The following is an 18964-nucleotide window of genomic DNA, read 5'->3' as shown; positions in this document are numbered from 1 at the left end:
GGGATTGGAGATGGTTAAAGAAAATTGAGAAAAATGGGAGATAAGCCAGTTGTTGTTTGCTGACGACACTGCGCTTGTAGCAGGATCAGAGGAGGGATTAAGAAAGTTAGTGACGGAGTTTGGGAAGGTGTGCGAAAGAAAAAAGTTGAAGATAAATGTGGGTGAAAATAAGGTGATGAGATGTACAAGGGGAGAACATGGCAACAAATTGGAAGTAAGTATTAATGGTGAGAGGCTGGAGGAAGTGGGTAGCTTTAGAAACTTGGGGGCGAATGTGATGGGAAAGGGAGGAGTAGAGGTAGGATGTAGATTGAGAGAAGCAAGTAAATGCCTTGGGGGATTAAAAAGTGTAATGAGAAGTAGACATTTGGGAATTTATGCTAAAAGGAGATTGTACGAAGGAGTGATTGTGCCGACAGTACTGTATGGGGTAGAAAAATTAAACATAAGAAAGGAAGAGAGGAGGAGTTTATATGTGCTTGAGATGAAATGCCTGTGTTATATGGTATCGGTTACTAGGCTAGATAGAGTGAGAAACGAGAAGGTGAGGAGGGGAGTGAGGGATGAAAGGGAGTTGGGAGATAGGGTTGATGAAAAAGTATTGGGGTGGTTTGGACACAGAAAGAACGAGTGAAGAAAGATTAGTAAAATAGGTGTGGAAGGCAGAGGTGCAAGGAGTGAACATGAGGGGGTGACCAAGAATGAGATGAATGGATGGGGTAAAAGGGGCATTAAGAAAAAGGAGAATATCTATAGAGGAATGAAGGGAGAAGACAGAAGATAGTGGTGAGTGGAGAATGGTTGTGTATGGATGATGCTGTGATGCATGTAAGGGAGTGGGTGGGGGATGGGGGGGAATATGTGTGAATGATATTTTGATGCAGCCCGAAGGGATTTCTCCCTGTCTTCTCTTTTTCTGCATGAGGGGACGGAGAGGGAACGGTTGCTGATTAAATGAAGCGGCCTTGCTGTGGATGTGCTGTGTCTTACTACATTGCTTCTGACCCAGGGCAGTGGGCAAGGTGCAAGGATGACCCGTTATCAAGGAGGAGCCAAGATAAAAGGGAGGGAAGAGGAGGGGGGTGAATGGGTGCGGAGTATGGGGGGATGGAAAAGGGTGGCGGTAGATTTCATGCCGTTGTTTTATGGCTACATCCCTTGTAAAAGAAAAAAGCCGTTGGTTAATGCATGTATGTACACACACACACACACACACACACACACACACACACACACACACACATGCACACACACACACACACACACACACACACACACACACACATACACACACACACACACACACACACACACACACACACACACACACACACACACACATACACGCACACACACACACACACACACACACACACACACACACACACACACACACACACACACACATAAGCACACACACACACACACACAAGCACACACACACACACACACACACACACACACACACACACACACACACACACACACACACACACACACACACACACACACACACGCGGTGACGTGGTTGACAGAGTCCCTGACTGTCAATACGGCTGTCTGGGTTCAAATCCTGCCCAGGGCCGAAATAATTTCAGTATCGTTGCGCTTCGAGTCGTTACTCCAACTCTCATGGGCGGGGAGTTGGGTGTGTGTGTGTGCGTGTAAGATCAAACCATTACCCATAGGTCGGTCATACGAGCTCTGAGCTCTTTTCCGGGAGGGAAATAGCTGTCGATCATGATTCCAGCATGTGAACCAAAGACCAAGGTAAAAAGACCAAGGTGAATACACACATATACACAGACATGACAATTGAATAGACACCAAGAAAAATGTATTTCTGCTCTTATTTAATGCTTAATGTTATTCAAATTTACCTAATATGTTATATTTACCTAGATTTATGTTTCAGATTACATACAAGATTAATCAAGCATGCCACGAACCAAAGGAGCAGTAGACCTATCTGAATTTCAGCGAGATCGTATTGTGGGTCAACATGAAGGTGGACTTAGTCAACGCAAAATATCTGAAAATCTGTCAATACCCCTTTCTACTGTTAATAGAGTGATCGTACAATTCACCAGAGAGGGCAAGAAGGGCACAAAACCTCATTCAGGTCGTCCCGGGCCCTCAGAAAGAACCTTGCATCTTGTCAAAAGAAATGTCGAAGAGGATCCACGTTGCAAGGCCTCTGACATAGCAGCACAAGCTGATGTCAGTCCCAGAACAGCTGTCAGGTATCTCCACAAGCTGGGTTACTATGGCAGAGCTGCAAGAAGGAAACCACTCCTTCGTCCAGCCAATATCAAGCGCAGAAAGGATTGGGCTGTTGAAATGGTGGAGAGACCTGTGGCCTTTTGGAGCACTGTCATTTTCTCTGATGAGTCACGATTCGCATTATTTTCTGACAGTGGAAGAGTGTGGGTCTGGAGACTCTGTAGTCAAGAGTTTGACCTCAAAAGACTGCAGCCAACAGTGAAACATGAGGGCCTTTGAATAATGGTGTGGCGTGCAATTTGGAGTGATAGTCGATAACAGCTTGTGGAGTGTCACAGAAACATTAATTCAGACAAATATGTTTCTATATTAAAGGAAGGACTCATTCCAATATTCTCCAGTGATAGAATGAGTAAAAATGTCTTCCTATTTATCTATTTATAAAAGATGGAGCTCCTTGCACCTCTGGGGCATATTACACCGACAACTTTGCAAAAACAACAAGAAGCCATCTTCAAAGCCCGAACTCTTAGGATTACTACAGAAACATGGCAAGAAATCCCTCAAGGTGATATTCGTGAACTAATCACTAGCAAGAATAAATTAAACCAAAGTACCTATCCTAGATTATTTTGTACATTGTATATACGATCATGATTTGTAGATTCAAAATAAAATTACCAGAAGATGCGTAAAGCATAGTCAAAACATTGTAAGTAATGCATTTGTTTTTATTTCCAAAATTACTATGGTTTCATTTGGTGATATCGTGTTCTCCCCTCCTCCCACAAAAAGGAAAATAGCGAGAAGGATAGAAAGTTTAAAGAAGAAGATTTCCAGTGCTGAGTATGCTGTATTATTTAATAGAAAATGTATCCAAGAAAACCTGCTCCCTAAATTCACACACACACACACACACACACACACACACACACACACACACACACACACACACACACACACACACACACACACACACACACACACACACACACACACACACACACACACACACACACACACACACACACACACACACACACACACACACACACACAATATCTCAAATATTATTCAGGATATTTAATAACAGCAATATTGTTAAGAACTTATTAGGAATTCTCCAAATGAAAAAGAAGGATGTATCTACAGTATACCTTATAAAGTGTGTGATTTTAAGTACATAGGCCAAACAACTTTTTGTCCATCAAAGAGCTCTCCCATAGTATTGACTGGGAAAACACAAAAGTTATTACATCATGTCATAATATTGTAGAACGGAACATAATTGAGTCATGTCACATTAAAAATAGGTTTGTATAAATTAGATAATTTTAGATTGTAAATAATTCTTCTGGAATCGGGTAACATTGGACCTTTCCCAGTTCCTCTACCACCATGTACATTTTGTGTCCTTTGGTCATTTTTCGTATCCTTTGTACCCTGATGATGTCTTGAATAGACTAAAACGTTCGGTATTAATTTCTTTTATTTTCCAAGTGGTTTCTGCAAGTATTGTTGTCACGTGTGCTTAGTGATTTGTTTTGCATATATATATATATATATATATATGCAAGGTTGCCCACGAAGAAAAACTATTAAAGCAGAGCGCTTTCGTGTATTCACATCTTCAGTGCAAATAATACATAGTGAAAGGTACAAAGGTGCAGAATATATAGGTGGGAAACATGGGGGATGTGGAGACATCCTGGTGAGAGAGGTGAGGTAGTACCCATGGACCAACTGCCCGTCCGCGTTGCTATGTCAAGTGGAATTGACCGTTTGTGTTGTTTTGTCTTTGTCTTCTCCCGGGCCTCTTTCAGGTTTGCTCTAACTTGTTTGTAAATGGTTTGCATACCTCTTTTGATGCAGTGTGCGAGGTTATCTAGGTTGTATAAGGGTTGGGGTGGTTGGTTGAATATTTGGTAGGGTAGGCGCATTGGTTGGCCGAAAATGATCTCATGTGGGGACATCTTTGTTGCGGAATTGACTGTGCTATTGATACTGGCTTGTACCTGTGGTAGCCAATCTTCCCAACTGTCCATGAGGTCGTTGACCAAGGGTCTGAGAATCTCTAGGACCTTGCGATTTGTTCGCTCAGTCAGACCGTTTCCCTGTGGGTGGTATGCAGTGGCAAATGTTTGGTCAATGTTGTACAGGTGTGCTATTTCGCGCATCACCTGATTTTTGAATTCTGAGCCATTGTCAGATAACATTGTGTGTGGTATGTTGTATCTACAAAAGATATTGTTGACTAGGGCTTTGGCTACATTCTCTGCTGTTTTGTCTTGGAGTGGTATTAAGATTGTGTATTTAGAGAAATATTCTACTGCTGTGAGTACATAGTTGGAACCTTGATGGCTCGTTGGCATTTTCAGTAGGTCAATGCCAAGTGTTTCCCATGGCTCAGCAAGGAGTGGGATGTCTTTAATGTGTATTTGTTTCGGGTCAGGGCCTCTGAATTGGTTACAAGTTACACAAGAATCTATGTGTGTGGTTATATCTCTTTTCATGTTAAGCCAGTAGTATGTGTGCCTAGCAGTGTTTAGTGTCTTATCTCTGCCCGAGTGGCCTCCCATTGCACTGTCGTGCAATATGTGTAGGACTTTGGGGACAAGGACTCTGGGGATAACAGTAACCTCTCTTGTGTTAATGGTTCTTCTTATGACTCCGTCGACCAGTTTGAGTTCCTCAATAGGGACAGGTGGTCGGGAGTGTAAGGGGGTTTGTGAAATGAGATGTTGTTTTATTGAGGACCATATTGGGTCACTGTCTGTTTCATTCCTAAGTTCTCGCATGGGAATGCATGTGGTTTGGGTGACAGGGTTGATGTGGTTTTGTCTGCTCAAGGAATCTGCCACTACATTAGCTTTTCCAGCTAAGTATGTTATCTTGGGATCAAAGTCTAGTAAGGTGGTTTTCCATCTAGCAATTCTCCCGTGGAGGTCTTTTGTGTTGAAAAGGTAAACTAGGGGTTGGTGGTCTGTAAAGATGTTTATATTGTACCCTAGAATGAGATGTTTAAAATGTTTGAGTGCCCAAACGATAGCTAACCCTTCTTTGTGTGTTGTAGAGTAATTGCTTTCAGCCTTGTTGAGGACTCTACTTGCGTAGGCTATGGGGTGCTCTTTGCCATTGTCGTCTTTTTGTTGTAAGACTGCGCCTATTCCTACAGAGGAGGCGTCTGTGTAAAGAAGGAATTCCTTCTTCATGTCAGGGAAAACTAGTACAGGGGCTGTGGTGAGTGCGTGTTTGAGAGTGTCGAAACTTTGCTGTTCTGCTTCTGACCATTGAAATGGCTCGCCTTTCCTTGTGAATTTGGTCAGAGGGGAAGCAATATCAGCAAAGTTTCGGATAAAGTGTCTGTAGTATGATGCAAGACCTACGAAGCTTCTAGTTTGGGTTGTGTTTTTGGGTGTTGGGAATTTGTTTATAGCTTCTATCTTGTCTGTGTTGGTATGGATACCTCTGGCATCTACCTTATGTCCTAGGAAGGTGAGTTCCGTCTGTAGGAATTTACACTTTCCTAGTTGGACTTTCAATCCTGTGTTTTTGAGTCTTTTTAGGACAATCTCTAGTGTGTGAAGGTGGTCAGTTTGTGTGGGACTATAGATGATGAGGTCGTCTAAGTAGACGAATAATGAGATTCCTATCATGTCGCTGAAAATGCGGGTCATCAACCTTTGTTGGGTTGAGGGGGCATTCTTAAGGCCAAAGGGCATACGCTCGAAGTGGAAATGTCCCTTATCAGTGGAGAATGCAGTTACGGGTTTTGATTCCTCTGTTAGTTCGACCTGCCAGAAGGCTGACTTAAGGTCTATTGTGGAAAAAACTGTGTTCCCGTTGCCAATGCATTGTAGTACATCTTGCATGGCGGGGAGGGGGTGTGGGTCAGATTGAGTGAGGTGGTTGACTTTACGAAAGTCTACCACAGGGCGTAAGGTTCCATCTTTCTTAGGGACCAAAAAGAGGGGACTGTTCCATGGGGAGTCTGAATGGGAAATGACGCCTTGGTGTATCATCTCTTGGACACTGTCATTGACTTGGGATTTCCTACTGTGAGGTATGCGGTAAGCGGGGGTGTATGAAGGGGGGGTGTTAGGGGGGATTTGGATGTGATGCTTGATAATATCACATTTGCCTAGTGGTTCATCTTCTAAGGCGATAGCTGATCTATTCCTTTGTAGGAGGGTTAACAGTTCACTATGGGTTTCTCCGGTAGCTGATGTCGTGATTTGGTCTGGGTGGATAGGGGGAAGGGGTTGTGTTGGTCTCACTTGGTTGATGTGTTGTGGCAGTGGTTCCTGGATAGGGGAATTATGGAGATGGACTGCGCAAATGTTTGTATTCTTCCTGATTTTACGGTGTTGGTCTGACATGTTTGTTAACATAGCTAGTGTATGTTTATTGTCTGATATTGTATCCCAGGAGGACTCAATGGCTATGTTGTTAAGCCTGGACGTGTCTGAGTCGATTATGACGTCCTGATGTTCGATTGCACCGGGTATGTATAGTGGGACTGTTATTGAATGTCTAGGGGGTATGATGACTGTGTTAGACATCAGTGCCTTTGATGTGACATAAGGGGGTGGTCGGAAGGAATAGCTGTTAATGGGATTTGGAGTATTTAAGGAAGGTAGACATGAGAGAGGTTGTGTGTCTGAGTCGGGTGTCACAGGAACTGTTGACTCATTATTTACATCTCGGAAGGAGATTTTGTTGGTCTCAAAGTCTATCTTAGTTTTCCAAATCCTCAATGACTGTAATCCTATTATACCTTGTTGATCAAGACTCCATTCATCAGCTATGTGGAAAGGTGTGAAACCTACTTGGGAATTGTTCACTTCTATGCTCAGATCAACCATGTCGTGAAGTGAAATGGTGCTCCCTTCTATTAGGAGTCCTTCCATATTGGAAAATTGAATTTGGGGTGGGTCATTTAATGCTTCATAGAGAGCTCTTGGGATGATGTTCAGGTTTGTTCCTGTATCAACCATCATGTCAACTGTAAGTTGATCTACACTCACTTCTAGGGTGAGGTAGTTGTGTTGTGTATGAGATATTCCTATGGTGGTTTGGTGCGTGAGGCTGGTACACGTTCCCCCAATCGGTGGTGTTGGGTTGTGCGTGTTGTGTGGGAGGGGTGTGTCGAGGGGTGGTGAATGGTTGGTTAGTTCTCTGATGAGGTTGTTGTTGTGATTTCTGTAGGTAACACTCTTCGTTGGAGTGAGTTGTTGTTTGGTGTAGGTTGCAGTATTTGTTTGGATGTGTTGGTGTAGGTAGGAGTGGGGGTTATTATGTGTTGGGATATGGGGGTTGGATGGATTATGGTTTATAGGAGGTTTAGTTTGCATATTTGGCTGGATGGGAGGAATGGGTGGTTGTGGTTGTGAGGGGTGAAAGGGGTCTACTTGAGGAGGCTGGTTGAAAGGTATGATATTAGGAGGAGTAATATGAGGAGTTGGTTGGGTGGGTTGTTGTGGTTGAGAGGGGTTGGAGGGGTCTACTTGAGGAGGTTGGTTGAAAAAAGGTAGGACATCGTTCTCATAAAGAGGGGCTATTGGGGTATCTGCTTTAGGAGTAGTTTTGTCAGGATTATTTAACTGGTCATTGGTTAACTGTTTAGAGGTACTGTCAACCTGTGGGTATAGGTAAAAATGGTCTGGTTTGTCATTGTCAATTAAGTCTTCTGTGTGTATTTCCTCTTTGTCACTGGATATGTCCTGTGGTTGTTTTTCCTCTCTGGATCTTGACAAGACGCTATGCATCCTTTGAAGAACTTTACTCCTGGTTCCAGTCGCCATGTTTGTCAAAGCATGTATTAGTTAATAGTTAGTATGTATTAGTTAATAGTATGCATTAGTTAATAGTTAGGTTTGATTTGTAATCTAAGAAAAAATTTGTTAAAATAGGAATAATAGGTATATAGTAACTAAGGGTAATATGTTATGCTTAGATAAGGGAGGGGGGATATGGGATGTCAACATTTATATATGGGTTACATATAAGAACATATAAATATAAATGGTAAAAATAGTAAAATATGGCAATAATAATAATGGTTAAATATTGTGCACATTATAGTATAATAATCGCTGGTTAACAGTAGTAATTATGAAAGGTAAGTTACATTTATAAAAATGTCTAAGTTCTATGTAAAATATAAATGGAGTTTAGACAAGAATTACTTAACTGTAAGAATACATATGAATGTGATGTTATGTAATAGTCAAATCTAGTAAAGTTATTGCATATCTATAAATATGAAATGGTATTAGGAATATGTGAAATTGGTATTTGATTTATATATATATTTATATATATATGTATATAGGATATACGTTGTAAGGTTATATAAAATATTGTGAAGAAGAATTATTTGATATTGGTAAAAAAATTATGTGATTATAATAGTTATTGAGAGATATATTTAAAATACAGTATTTTTAAATTATTTATATATGTAATCATAGGGTACCTTTTATGGGTGGTCCCGGTATTTCGATAATTATATCGATGTGCTTCCGGTCCGTCAGGTGTGGTTGTGGCGGTCCGTAGACTTGTTTGTAGTTACGCGTTGAGTGGGGCGTAACGTCACCATATAAATATGGTACTGGGGAGAGATAAGCGGTGTGTGGAAATATCTCTTGATGAGGGTAGTGCCTCGTAGATGTTCTCGTAAAAAAAAGGAGACAGGCAGTATCAGGGATGGTTTGAATGGGTAATGTATGGTTATTATTACGGAATATATTGGTATTAAGTGTAAGGATTTTATGTTACCTTTATAATGTTGATTTTAGTAGTGTGAGATCGGCTGTGACGATTGCCCGTGATGTGTAGTGTGAACTAAGTTCTTGTTCGTGGAGAGCGTTTCGTTCCGTGCGGTTGGTGTTCGTACTTGAATGTAGTTGGAGAAAAATGGACGGGTTTGAAGGTTCACCGTAGTCTCTTCGGAGAAGATGGGTTGCGGGGTTCGCTGCCACCAGTGATGTAACGGGACGGGTGTAACGGTATCGTTACATAATCTCCATCCAACGTTACTTGTAGACACAAAATGTAACGGGGTCGTCACATCATCAGCAGAAAGGGTTCACTTGCACAAACACCTTTAAGTTTTTGTTCTTTATTTGTCGTATTTTAAACAACTTAGTTTACACACTATTACACAGTCTTATCACTAGGGCACGTCACTTAGAACCGACCACTCTTGGGCTGTGTGAGCCAGTTTTCATGCCCGGAAATGATGAGTAGACAAATTCTAGAGTTGCCCTCAATCGTGAACTTATCTTATTGTCTTGTTAGTCTGTTGTCCCACAAGGGTGGGGCAACTGCATTAATTACGTATTGATGTCTACTATCATACATGTTGATTATATATCGTATGTCAGTACTGGGTGGCTACTAGATTGATCGCGTGTGTTCGTCTGTGTGTGTGTCGTTTGGTGGTCGACGGTGTTGTCGCGAAGCCAAAGGATTGATGTGTCAGGGACTTGTGGATCGCACTGGGCCTCGTGATGCTTACTTTGCGTTTTGATGCTTGTGGTGGACAGTGAGTGAAGAAGTGGGTTATATGACTGGGGTTATATTACTCGTCGTGTATATGAGATGTATACATATATATATATATATATATATATATATATATATATATATATAGATATATGTATATATATATGTATATATTATATATATATATATATGTATATATGTATATATATATTCCCTGTCTATGACAGACAACGCATATATGTATATATGTACGTGTTTATATATACATATATGTATATATATGTATGTATATATATATATATATATATATTCTCGAATATACATATATATATATATATAAATATATATATATATATGTACACACACACACACACACACACACACACACACACACACACACACACACACACACACACACACACACTCACACACACACACACACACACACACACACACACACACACACACACACACACACACACACACACACACACACACACACACACACACACACACACACACAAAGGATTACAAAGGATTACAAAGGCGGAGCATGCCGACAGGAGACCTTTTGATCCATATATAGGTCGGATGCGAAAAAAAATCATATTAATGATAAAATAATAAATAAAAACTATGATAATGTAAATAACAAATAAAATACATAAATAAATGCATAGGTATAGTTAAATAATAAACAAAGAGGTAAATAGTAAATAATAATAAATTGACATATAACTAATAATAAATAAAAATCAGACAGACAAATGATAACAAAACAAAAACAAATAATATAAGATAAATTATAATCATTACAGCATCTTACTTAGGTATTTATCTAAATGATTCTTAAAGCTTCGAACTGAACTACATTGCACTACCTGTGCAGGAAGTTTATTCCATTCATTAACTACACGGTTGGCAAAGTTGTTTCTACCTACTTCCAAATTGAATCTATTTCCGGACAGTTTGAGACCATTGTTTCTTGTCTGATTCTCATTCAATGTAAAAATTTGGTCACTTTTGATGTTGTCAATTCCCTTTAGAATTTTAAAGACCTGTATCAAGTCACCTCTGAGTCTACGCTTTTTTTTAGAGAAAACAGATTCATATGTTTTAGTCGATTTTCGTATGATTTATTTTTGATATTTGGAATCAGTTTTGTGGCTCGCCGTTGTACTCTTTCCAATCTGTCAATGTCTTTAATGAGATTCGGTGACCATACGGAAACAGCATATTCCAAATGTGGACGAACTAACGATTTATATAGCTTGTTAATGAGTGATGGACTTTTGAAATCAAAAGATCGCGCAATCAGTCCTAGAATCTTATTTGCTTTCTCAGAGGCTGAAATACACTGCTTGGATGATTTGAGGTCGTTACTGATAATTACGCCGAGATCTTTTTCACTATCCACTTTTGTTAACGAATTTCCAAATAACTTGTAATCGTACTTACTGTTATTTTTACCTATGTGCATTACCTTGCATTTACTTGTGTTAAATTTCATTAGCCACTTCTCAGACCATTGCTGTAATTTATCTAAATCTTCTTGAATATCTAATTGGTTTGAGTGATCATTTGCCACTCCGCACATTTTTGTATCATCAACAAATTTGGAAACAGTAGATTTTAGTCCATGGTCTATATCATTTATATATACTATGAATAGAAGTGGCCCAAGAACGGAACCCTGAGGAACTCCACTTGCAACACTTTTCCATCCAGAAGTTTTTCCATTTAAAACAACTCTCTGTTTTCGACCATTCAACCAATTACTAGTCCAACCTAATAGGCTACCACTTATTCCATGCAAAGCTAATTTAGTAAGTAGTCTTTCGTGTGGGACGGTATCAAAAGCTTTTGCAAAGTCTAGATATACTAAATCTATATTGTTTCTTTTGTCATAATTCGAGATAACTGTGTTGTAGAATTTGAGTAAGTTAGTCACGCAAGAACGTTTCCGTCTGAAACCATGCTGGCTATCATTTATCAAACGGTTACTTTCTAAATGATGTTCCATAGCATCTCTGATGATAGTTTCCATTATTTTTCCTACGATTGAAGTCAAACTTATAGGCCTATAGTTATTTGGTTTCTTTTTGTCACCTTTTTTGAATATGGGAGTAACACACACACACACACACACACACACACACACACACACACACACACACACACACACACACACACACACACACACACACACACACACACACACACACACACACACACACACATATATATATATATATATATATATATATATATATATATATATATATACAGTCACTATCCGAGTTACGACCTAGATTGGTTCCGACCAACCAGTCGTAAGTCGGATTGGTCGTAAGTCGCATCCCATTCAAAATGGCCGACACGAGGGTTATACGCTAGGATAAATTATATCAATCTGTTGCGTTTTTAAGTAACTTTTTCTATTGAATACTATTATATACAAGTTGTTTACTGTTTATATATCAATTCTATGCTTTTTAGTTTAATTTTTATAATTTTTTTTTGTTTTTTAATGTTTTATTACTGTACTGTTTTTCAGTATATATACATATACAGGTATTGTATGTATGTACTATACCTGTATACACACACACACACACGCATTAGATATAACCTTGCTTACCATTTTTAAGGTTTTTAAATTGTAGTTTCCTTTTAATAATTTCTCTCTTAACTTATGGGATCCAATGTATTTAACGTTTCGTTCAGCAGAGCTTCTTCAGAAATAACATAGTGGACAAACATCTGACTCCTTATATAACCCGAGCTTGCGGGGAGAAACGAACATAAAACTGGTGTAAACACAATTTGCGTAAATTGCTTGTTACTTTGTTATCAAAATTGCTAGAGGTTTATCTATTGTAAAAAATCCATTGTTTTGATCTATGTTATCAATGAGAGATATAAAAACAGATTCAAAACATCTAAGTTTCATAGTATGGTTTTCATATTTAATAATCTTAGAATTATTCCAGTCAGCATTGTGGCCTGTATCGTATCTATATCTAACAATGGCATTATTCATATTGCAAGTTTTCATATCATATTTATGTTCCAATATTCTTTTATCAACACCACGGAAACTATCACCAATGTAGACCTTTTTACAACCTAAACATGGCACACAGTAAACACCTGCTTGACGAACATTTTCCCTACTTTTATTTCTGATTTTTATAAGATTGCCAACTGTTACCGAGCTGGTAGTAATGTTGTGAAAATCAGTTTGGTAAGCTTCCGTGGTGTTGATAAAAGAATATCGGAACATAAATATGATATAAAAGCTTACAATATGAATAATGCCATTGTCTGACATAGATACGATACAGGCCACAATGCTGACTGGAATAATTCTAAGATTATTAAATATGAAAACCATACTATGAAACTTAGATGTTTGAATCTGCTTTTATGTCTCTCATTGATAATATAAATCAAAACAATGGATTTTTTCCCAATAAATAAACCTTTAGCAATTTTAATAACAAAGTAACAAGCAATTTACGCAAATTGTGTTTACACCAGTTTTATGTTCGTTTCTTCCTGCAAGCTCGGGTTATATAAGGAGTCAGATATTTGTCCACTATGTTATTTCTGAAGAAGCTCTGCTGGGCGAAACGTTAAATACATTGGATCCCATACTCTGCGTTTGGCTTCTCTCCTACAGTTGTATATAGCATTGTTTTCAGTTGCTTAGTTGTTAATTTGATATGGTAGGTTAAAGAAAGAAAATACTTATTATAGAGTATTCTTATTAGTAAACTCATAATAGGCATCTGCTAGACGTGGTCGTAAGTACGTAAATATCCTTAATCCTTAATCAATTTATCAAACTCTTCCACAAATGCCTTAGCTACAGGCGCATTACTGCTAGCAGCCTCACCTTTCGACAACACGTGGTGAACCTGGTAACGCTCTCGAAAGCGACGAAACCACCCGGCACTCGCTATGAATTCATGTGAAGCGTATTCTTCACCTGCACGTTCTTCCAACATGCGAAATTAATTTTTAGCCTTACTTTGCACTGCTTGCAACATCACTTTTACATTTCTTTTCCTATTATCTTCCAACCACGTGTATAGTAACTTTTCCATCTCTGCCATAATTGTCGTATGCGATGCCGGGTTGCCACAACTATCTTACGCGCTGTGCTGCCAGACATATACAGTAAACTCATAATAGGCATCTGCTAGACGTGGTCGTAAGTATGGGTGGTCGTAACTCGCGTATGTCGTAACTCTGATATATATATATATATATATATATATATATATATATATATATATATATATGTATGTATGTAAGTATATATATATATGTATATATATATATGTATATATATGTACGTATGTATATACATATATATATATATATATACATATATATATGTACGTATGTATATACGTACATACATATTATATATACACATAGGTATATATATATTTATATATATACATATATATATATATATATATATATGTGTGTGTGTGTGTGTGTATACAGATGCACACACATAAAGACACACACACACAGGCACACACACACACACTCGTATATACACACACAAACACATACACACACGCGCGCGCACATTCAAACGCAAACACACAAACATACACACACACACACACACACACACACACACACACACACACACACACACACACACACACACACACACACACACACACACACACACACACACACACACACACACACACACACACACACACACACACACACACACACACACACACACACACACACACACACACACACACACCCACAAGCACACACACACACACAGGAACAAAGAAAGGTAGAGAAGAAAGGTCTTGGCATAGCATTTAAATGAAACCTAGTTATAGCCAGGTCCTGTCAAAGGGCACATTTCGTTGTTTATGATGTTTCGTAGTGTCACCGAACTATGGCACTGGAGTTATGAAGGAAACCGGTTGTCCTTTTGGCTTCACGTCAGATATCTTCCACCCCATGTATGTATGTTTGTATGTATGTATGTATGTATATATGTATGTATTTACCTAGTTGTATTATACGGGAAGGGGAGTATGATCGTAGTGACACGTCTTTGTATCTTTCAGGATCAAGTTTGTTCTTAAATTCTTGAATAGTATTTGCTTTATCTAATCTATTCCAGATATCTACCATTCTGAGTGGGAAACTATTATTTTTCAAATTTCTTCTATAACTATTCTTTTTGAGTTTCTTTTCTTGTTTTCTTGTTTTTCTCTTGTCCCACTTTAATAAATTATCCCTATCTAGGATAGGGGCGGAGAACCTCCGGCCCTCGGGCCACATTCGGCACCACGGGGCACATCCGGCCCGCGAAGGCCTAGCCTCCGGCCCGCCACCCTGCTCGGCATTATTATTACAATCCGGCCCGCGGAACTCCCAGCAAAAGGAGGAAAAAAATCCAATAAACATTATATTTTCAAATAAACAGATTTAATTATTGAATTACTTTATATTCCGTTAGTAATAGTAGTAATGGTAGTTGTTGTAGTAGTAGTAGTTGTAGTGGTAGTAGTAGCAGTAGTAGTAGTAATAGTGATAGTGGTAGTAAGAAAATAAAACACTTATGAAAACAGTAATAATATGGAGTAGTAGAAATAGCAGTAGTACGTAGAAATTTAAGCTAGACCAGATTAGCGAAGTACTAGAAAATCCAAAGTTTACACTAGATTCTGCTCAACTTTTAATGGGGAGCTTCAAAATTGCAAACACAAATTTATTTGAATATGAAATGTTAGACTTTGGATGTTTAATTAAACACAGTCAACGAAATAAATTTATTTATTAAGCATGATTGTCTTGTCTGACATACCAAACTGGCTTCACTGGAAGAGATCGAAGGTTCGGAAAAAAACAAACACTCGGCAGTTGTTGGAAATATTGGATTTATAAAGTCAACTTTCAACATTATCGTTCTTGAGAATATTCTGTCGTCAGCAATCGTCAAATTTCATTCTTCAAATCGAGTTCAAAGTCAACTGTCATATTCATCACTCGTCAACCGTGTATTATCGAATTCAAGCTTCAAATCCAGTTCAAGTCGTCATTTGTCAACTTCTCAAATTTTCACAAACCTTCTGTGTGATATATTGGACGGTGTCTTCAGTTTATCGTTCAGGTCGGACAATCATGTAATTAAAATCATGTAATTAAAATCTGCCAAACAACATCCACTGGCAGATACTGTTTTGGCAACTCTGCCCCTCACTGCACGGTCTATGATCCTGCCACTGCCAGAGCAGCCAGACACCAGCGGTCAGTGTCCGTTAGACTTTCACGTTGATACAAGGTACGTAAGCTTTTTGGTCAGTACAGATCAATTACAGTTATTTCTTATAGAAATAGATTACATACATACATACATACATACATACAAACATACATACATATACCAAAGCCTTTTTCCCCCTTACAAGGGAGGTAACCAAAAAGAAAAAGGCATAAAAACTATTCCCACCCATTCCATCCCTGATACACTCCCCTCCCCTCCACCCTCTACCCTCCCTCTTATCTTGGCACCCCCTGGATGACGGGTCATCCCTGCATCTTGTCCACTGCCCTGGGTCAGAGGCAGTGTCGCAAGACACAGCACATCCACAGTAAGGCCGCTTCATTAAATCGGCGACCCCCCTCTCCGTTCCCTCCTGCAGAAAAGGAGAAGACGGGAAGAAATCCCTTCGGGCTGCGTCAAATTTTTCTCATACATACTCCCTCACCCCCCATCCCCCACCCATTGCACCTCATGCATCACAACATCATCCATATACAACCATTCTCCATTCACCCCTGTCTTCTGTCCTCTCCCGTTCTTCCTCAACAGACATTCCCCTCTTCCCCAAAGCCCCTTTTACCCCATCCATCCATCTCATCCTAGGTCGCCCCCTCATATTCACTCCCTCCACATCTGCCTTCCATACCTCTTTTACTAGTCTTTCTTCACTCATTCTTTCCATGTGTCCAAACCATTCCAATACTCTTTCATCCACCCTGTCTCCCAACTCCCTTACCACCCCTGTGGTAAAATCAGTTACAACTACTAAAATCATGTAGCTACTAATTAATTATATTTAAATTAGATGACGTACATTTACAATCAATACACCTTTATTTTGCTTATATATTGTTGATATACCTCATTTTCTTCCTTTTCAGCTCATCATGTCTGCGACCCAGCGTGTTAAGAAGAGGAAAGTGGACCTCGAGCATCGGACCTTCAACCCTGAGTAGGAGAGGTACTTCTTCATCGAACGCTTTGGACAGGTCCAGTGCCTCATATGCTTGAAGACTGTGGCTGTCCTAAAAGAGTACAACGTGCGCTGTCACTGGGAGACAGAGCACCGATCGTCAAACTTTGCGTCGATGTCTGCCGCCGACAGGAGGGACGCCATCGTTAGACTATCAGGCAACCTGCAGAAACAAACTTCGCTCTTCCGCAAGCAGAGTGTTGAAACCGAAAAGGTGGCGTGCGCCAGTTATGAAGTCTCGCATCCTTGCTCGCCGAATGAAGCCATTCACGGACGGGGTCTTCATCAAGGAATTCCTCCTCGCTGTAGTGGACTCCGTCTGTCCAGAGCAGCGATCTGCCTTTCGTCCCGCACCGTTCGTCGTCGCATCGAGGATATGTCGGACAACGTGCACGACTCACTCAAAACACGCAGCTCGAACTTCGTCGCCTTTTCCCTCGCTCTGGATGAGAGCACCGACACAAAGGATACGGCCCAGCTGGCCGTTTTCATCCGCGGTGTCACCGCTGACCTCCAGGTGTGTGAGGAATTCCTCCTGCTTGTCCCGCTACGCGGCACCACCACTGGGTAAGACATCTGTGACGCCGTGCTTCAGTGTGTTGATCAGCACTTCCTGAACCTCCCGTCTTGCCGTCTTGCGTGCGTGACGACCGACGGTGCCCCGGCCATGGTTGGGGAGATGAAGGGCGCAGCTTCGCTGCTAGTGCGCCACTGTGAAGCCGCCGGATACACTCAGCCCATTAACATGATGCACCGCATCATCCACCAATAGTCCCTGTGCGCCAAGTTTGCCAACCTCGTTGATGTCATGTCTGTCGTGGTGAAGGTCGTCAACTCCATCCTCTCCCGCAGCCTTAACCACCGTCCGTTCCAGATACTGATGGACGAGGTGAACGTGCACTACAACGATCTGCTCTACCTCTGTGAGGTACGCTGGCTGAGTCGTGGGGCCATCGTTTGTGCGACCTACAGCAGAAGATTGCCACCTTCTTACGTCAGAAGAATCTTCTCCACGGTGATCAATACTTTGATCCGCGGTGGCTAACTCCCCTGGCCCTGCTCACGGACATCACGGCGCACCTGAACGCCCTCAACATGATGCTGTAAGGCAAAGCTATTTTCGTGACAGACATGTACGCGCACATCACTGTCTTCGAGGTTAAGCTGCGCTTGTGGGAGGCTCAATTTGCTTCTGGTCAGTTTGTGTATTTTCCTCGCCTTGCTGCTTGTGCCCCTGACGACGTGGACCTGGACACTTGCGTTAGTGTCGTCACCTCTCTGCGTGAGGAATTTGCTTCCCGTTTTGCAGGAGTCAGGGTGCTGGCTGCGGACTTCAAGCTTTTCACTGCTCCCTTTGACTTCCCCGTGGAAGACACCCCTGCCTCCCTGCAGATGGAGTTAGTGGAGCTGCAGTGCAACGATGAAATGAAGGCGAAGTTCCGCACCTATTTTCCGTTGTCCTTCTTCCGCGACATCGCCCTCCCTTCTAACAATTTTCAAAAATACATTGCGCATGTTCAACGCATTGTGGCCATGTTCGGCAGCACCTACTGTTGCGAACAGCTCTTCTCCAAAATGAAGTACACAAAGTCTTACCTTCGCTCCTAACTTTCAGACCGCCACCTCAATGACATTCTTCTGTTGTCTACCTCAACCATCGAGTCAGACATGGAAATACTTCTTCATGGCAAACAGCACCAGCAGTCTCATTGATTTGTAGGGTGTTCAATGTAATTCTTGTAAAATTCGTTCATTGTATTCAATGTATTGTACATAATAGAGTAATCCTGGGGATTTAATTTTTCACTCCGGCCCGCGGCCTTCTTCCAAAAGTCTCATCTGGCCCTCACTCTGAATAGGTTACCCGCCCCTGATCTAGGACTTCCATTCCTTTCATAATTCTATAAATAGTCAGTAGATCTCCTCTTTATCTTCTT

At 40.6% G+C, this 18964-nt stretch overlaps 2 protein-coding genes across 2 annotated transcripts; both read left to right on the top strand.

Annotated features, from left to right (window-relative positions):
• Window positions 1-17142: 17142 nt before the first annotated feature.
• On the top strand, window positions 17143-18072 carry LOC143024406 (general transcription factor II-I repeat domain-containing protein 2-like). Its single transcript, XM_076183206.1, has 2 exons — window positions 17143-17544; window positions 17800-18072. The coding sequence occupies exons 1-2, from the start codon at window positions 17143-17145 to the stop codon at window positions 18070-18072; spliced, it is 675 nt and encodes a 224-aa protein (XP_076039321.1).
• Window positions 18073-18158: 86 nt separating this feature from the next.
• Window positions 18159-18635, top strand: LOC143024405 (general transcription factor II-I repeat domain-containing protein 2-like). The gene has a single exon (XM_076183205.1). It carries the CDS (start codon window positions 18159-18161, stop codon window positions 18633-18635), a length of 477 nt encoding a protein of 158 aa, XP_076039320.1.
• The last annotated feature ends 329 nt before the right edge of the window (window positions 18636-18964 follow it).

The sequence above is a fragment of the Oratosquilla oratoria genome, chromosome 4, assembly GCF_046742065.1.
Source record: "Oratosquilla oratoria isolate Oo_2021 chromosome 4, ASM4674206v1, whole genome shotgun sequence".
Classification (NCBI taxonomy): domain Eukaryota; kingdom Metazoa; phylum Arthropoda; class Malacostraca; order Stomatopoda; family Squillidae; genus Oratosquilla; species Oratosquilla oratoria.
Note: the sequence above shows the minus strand (reverse complement) of the source record. Positions and strands in the feature narration are given on the sequence as shown.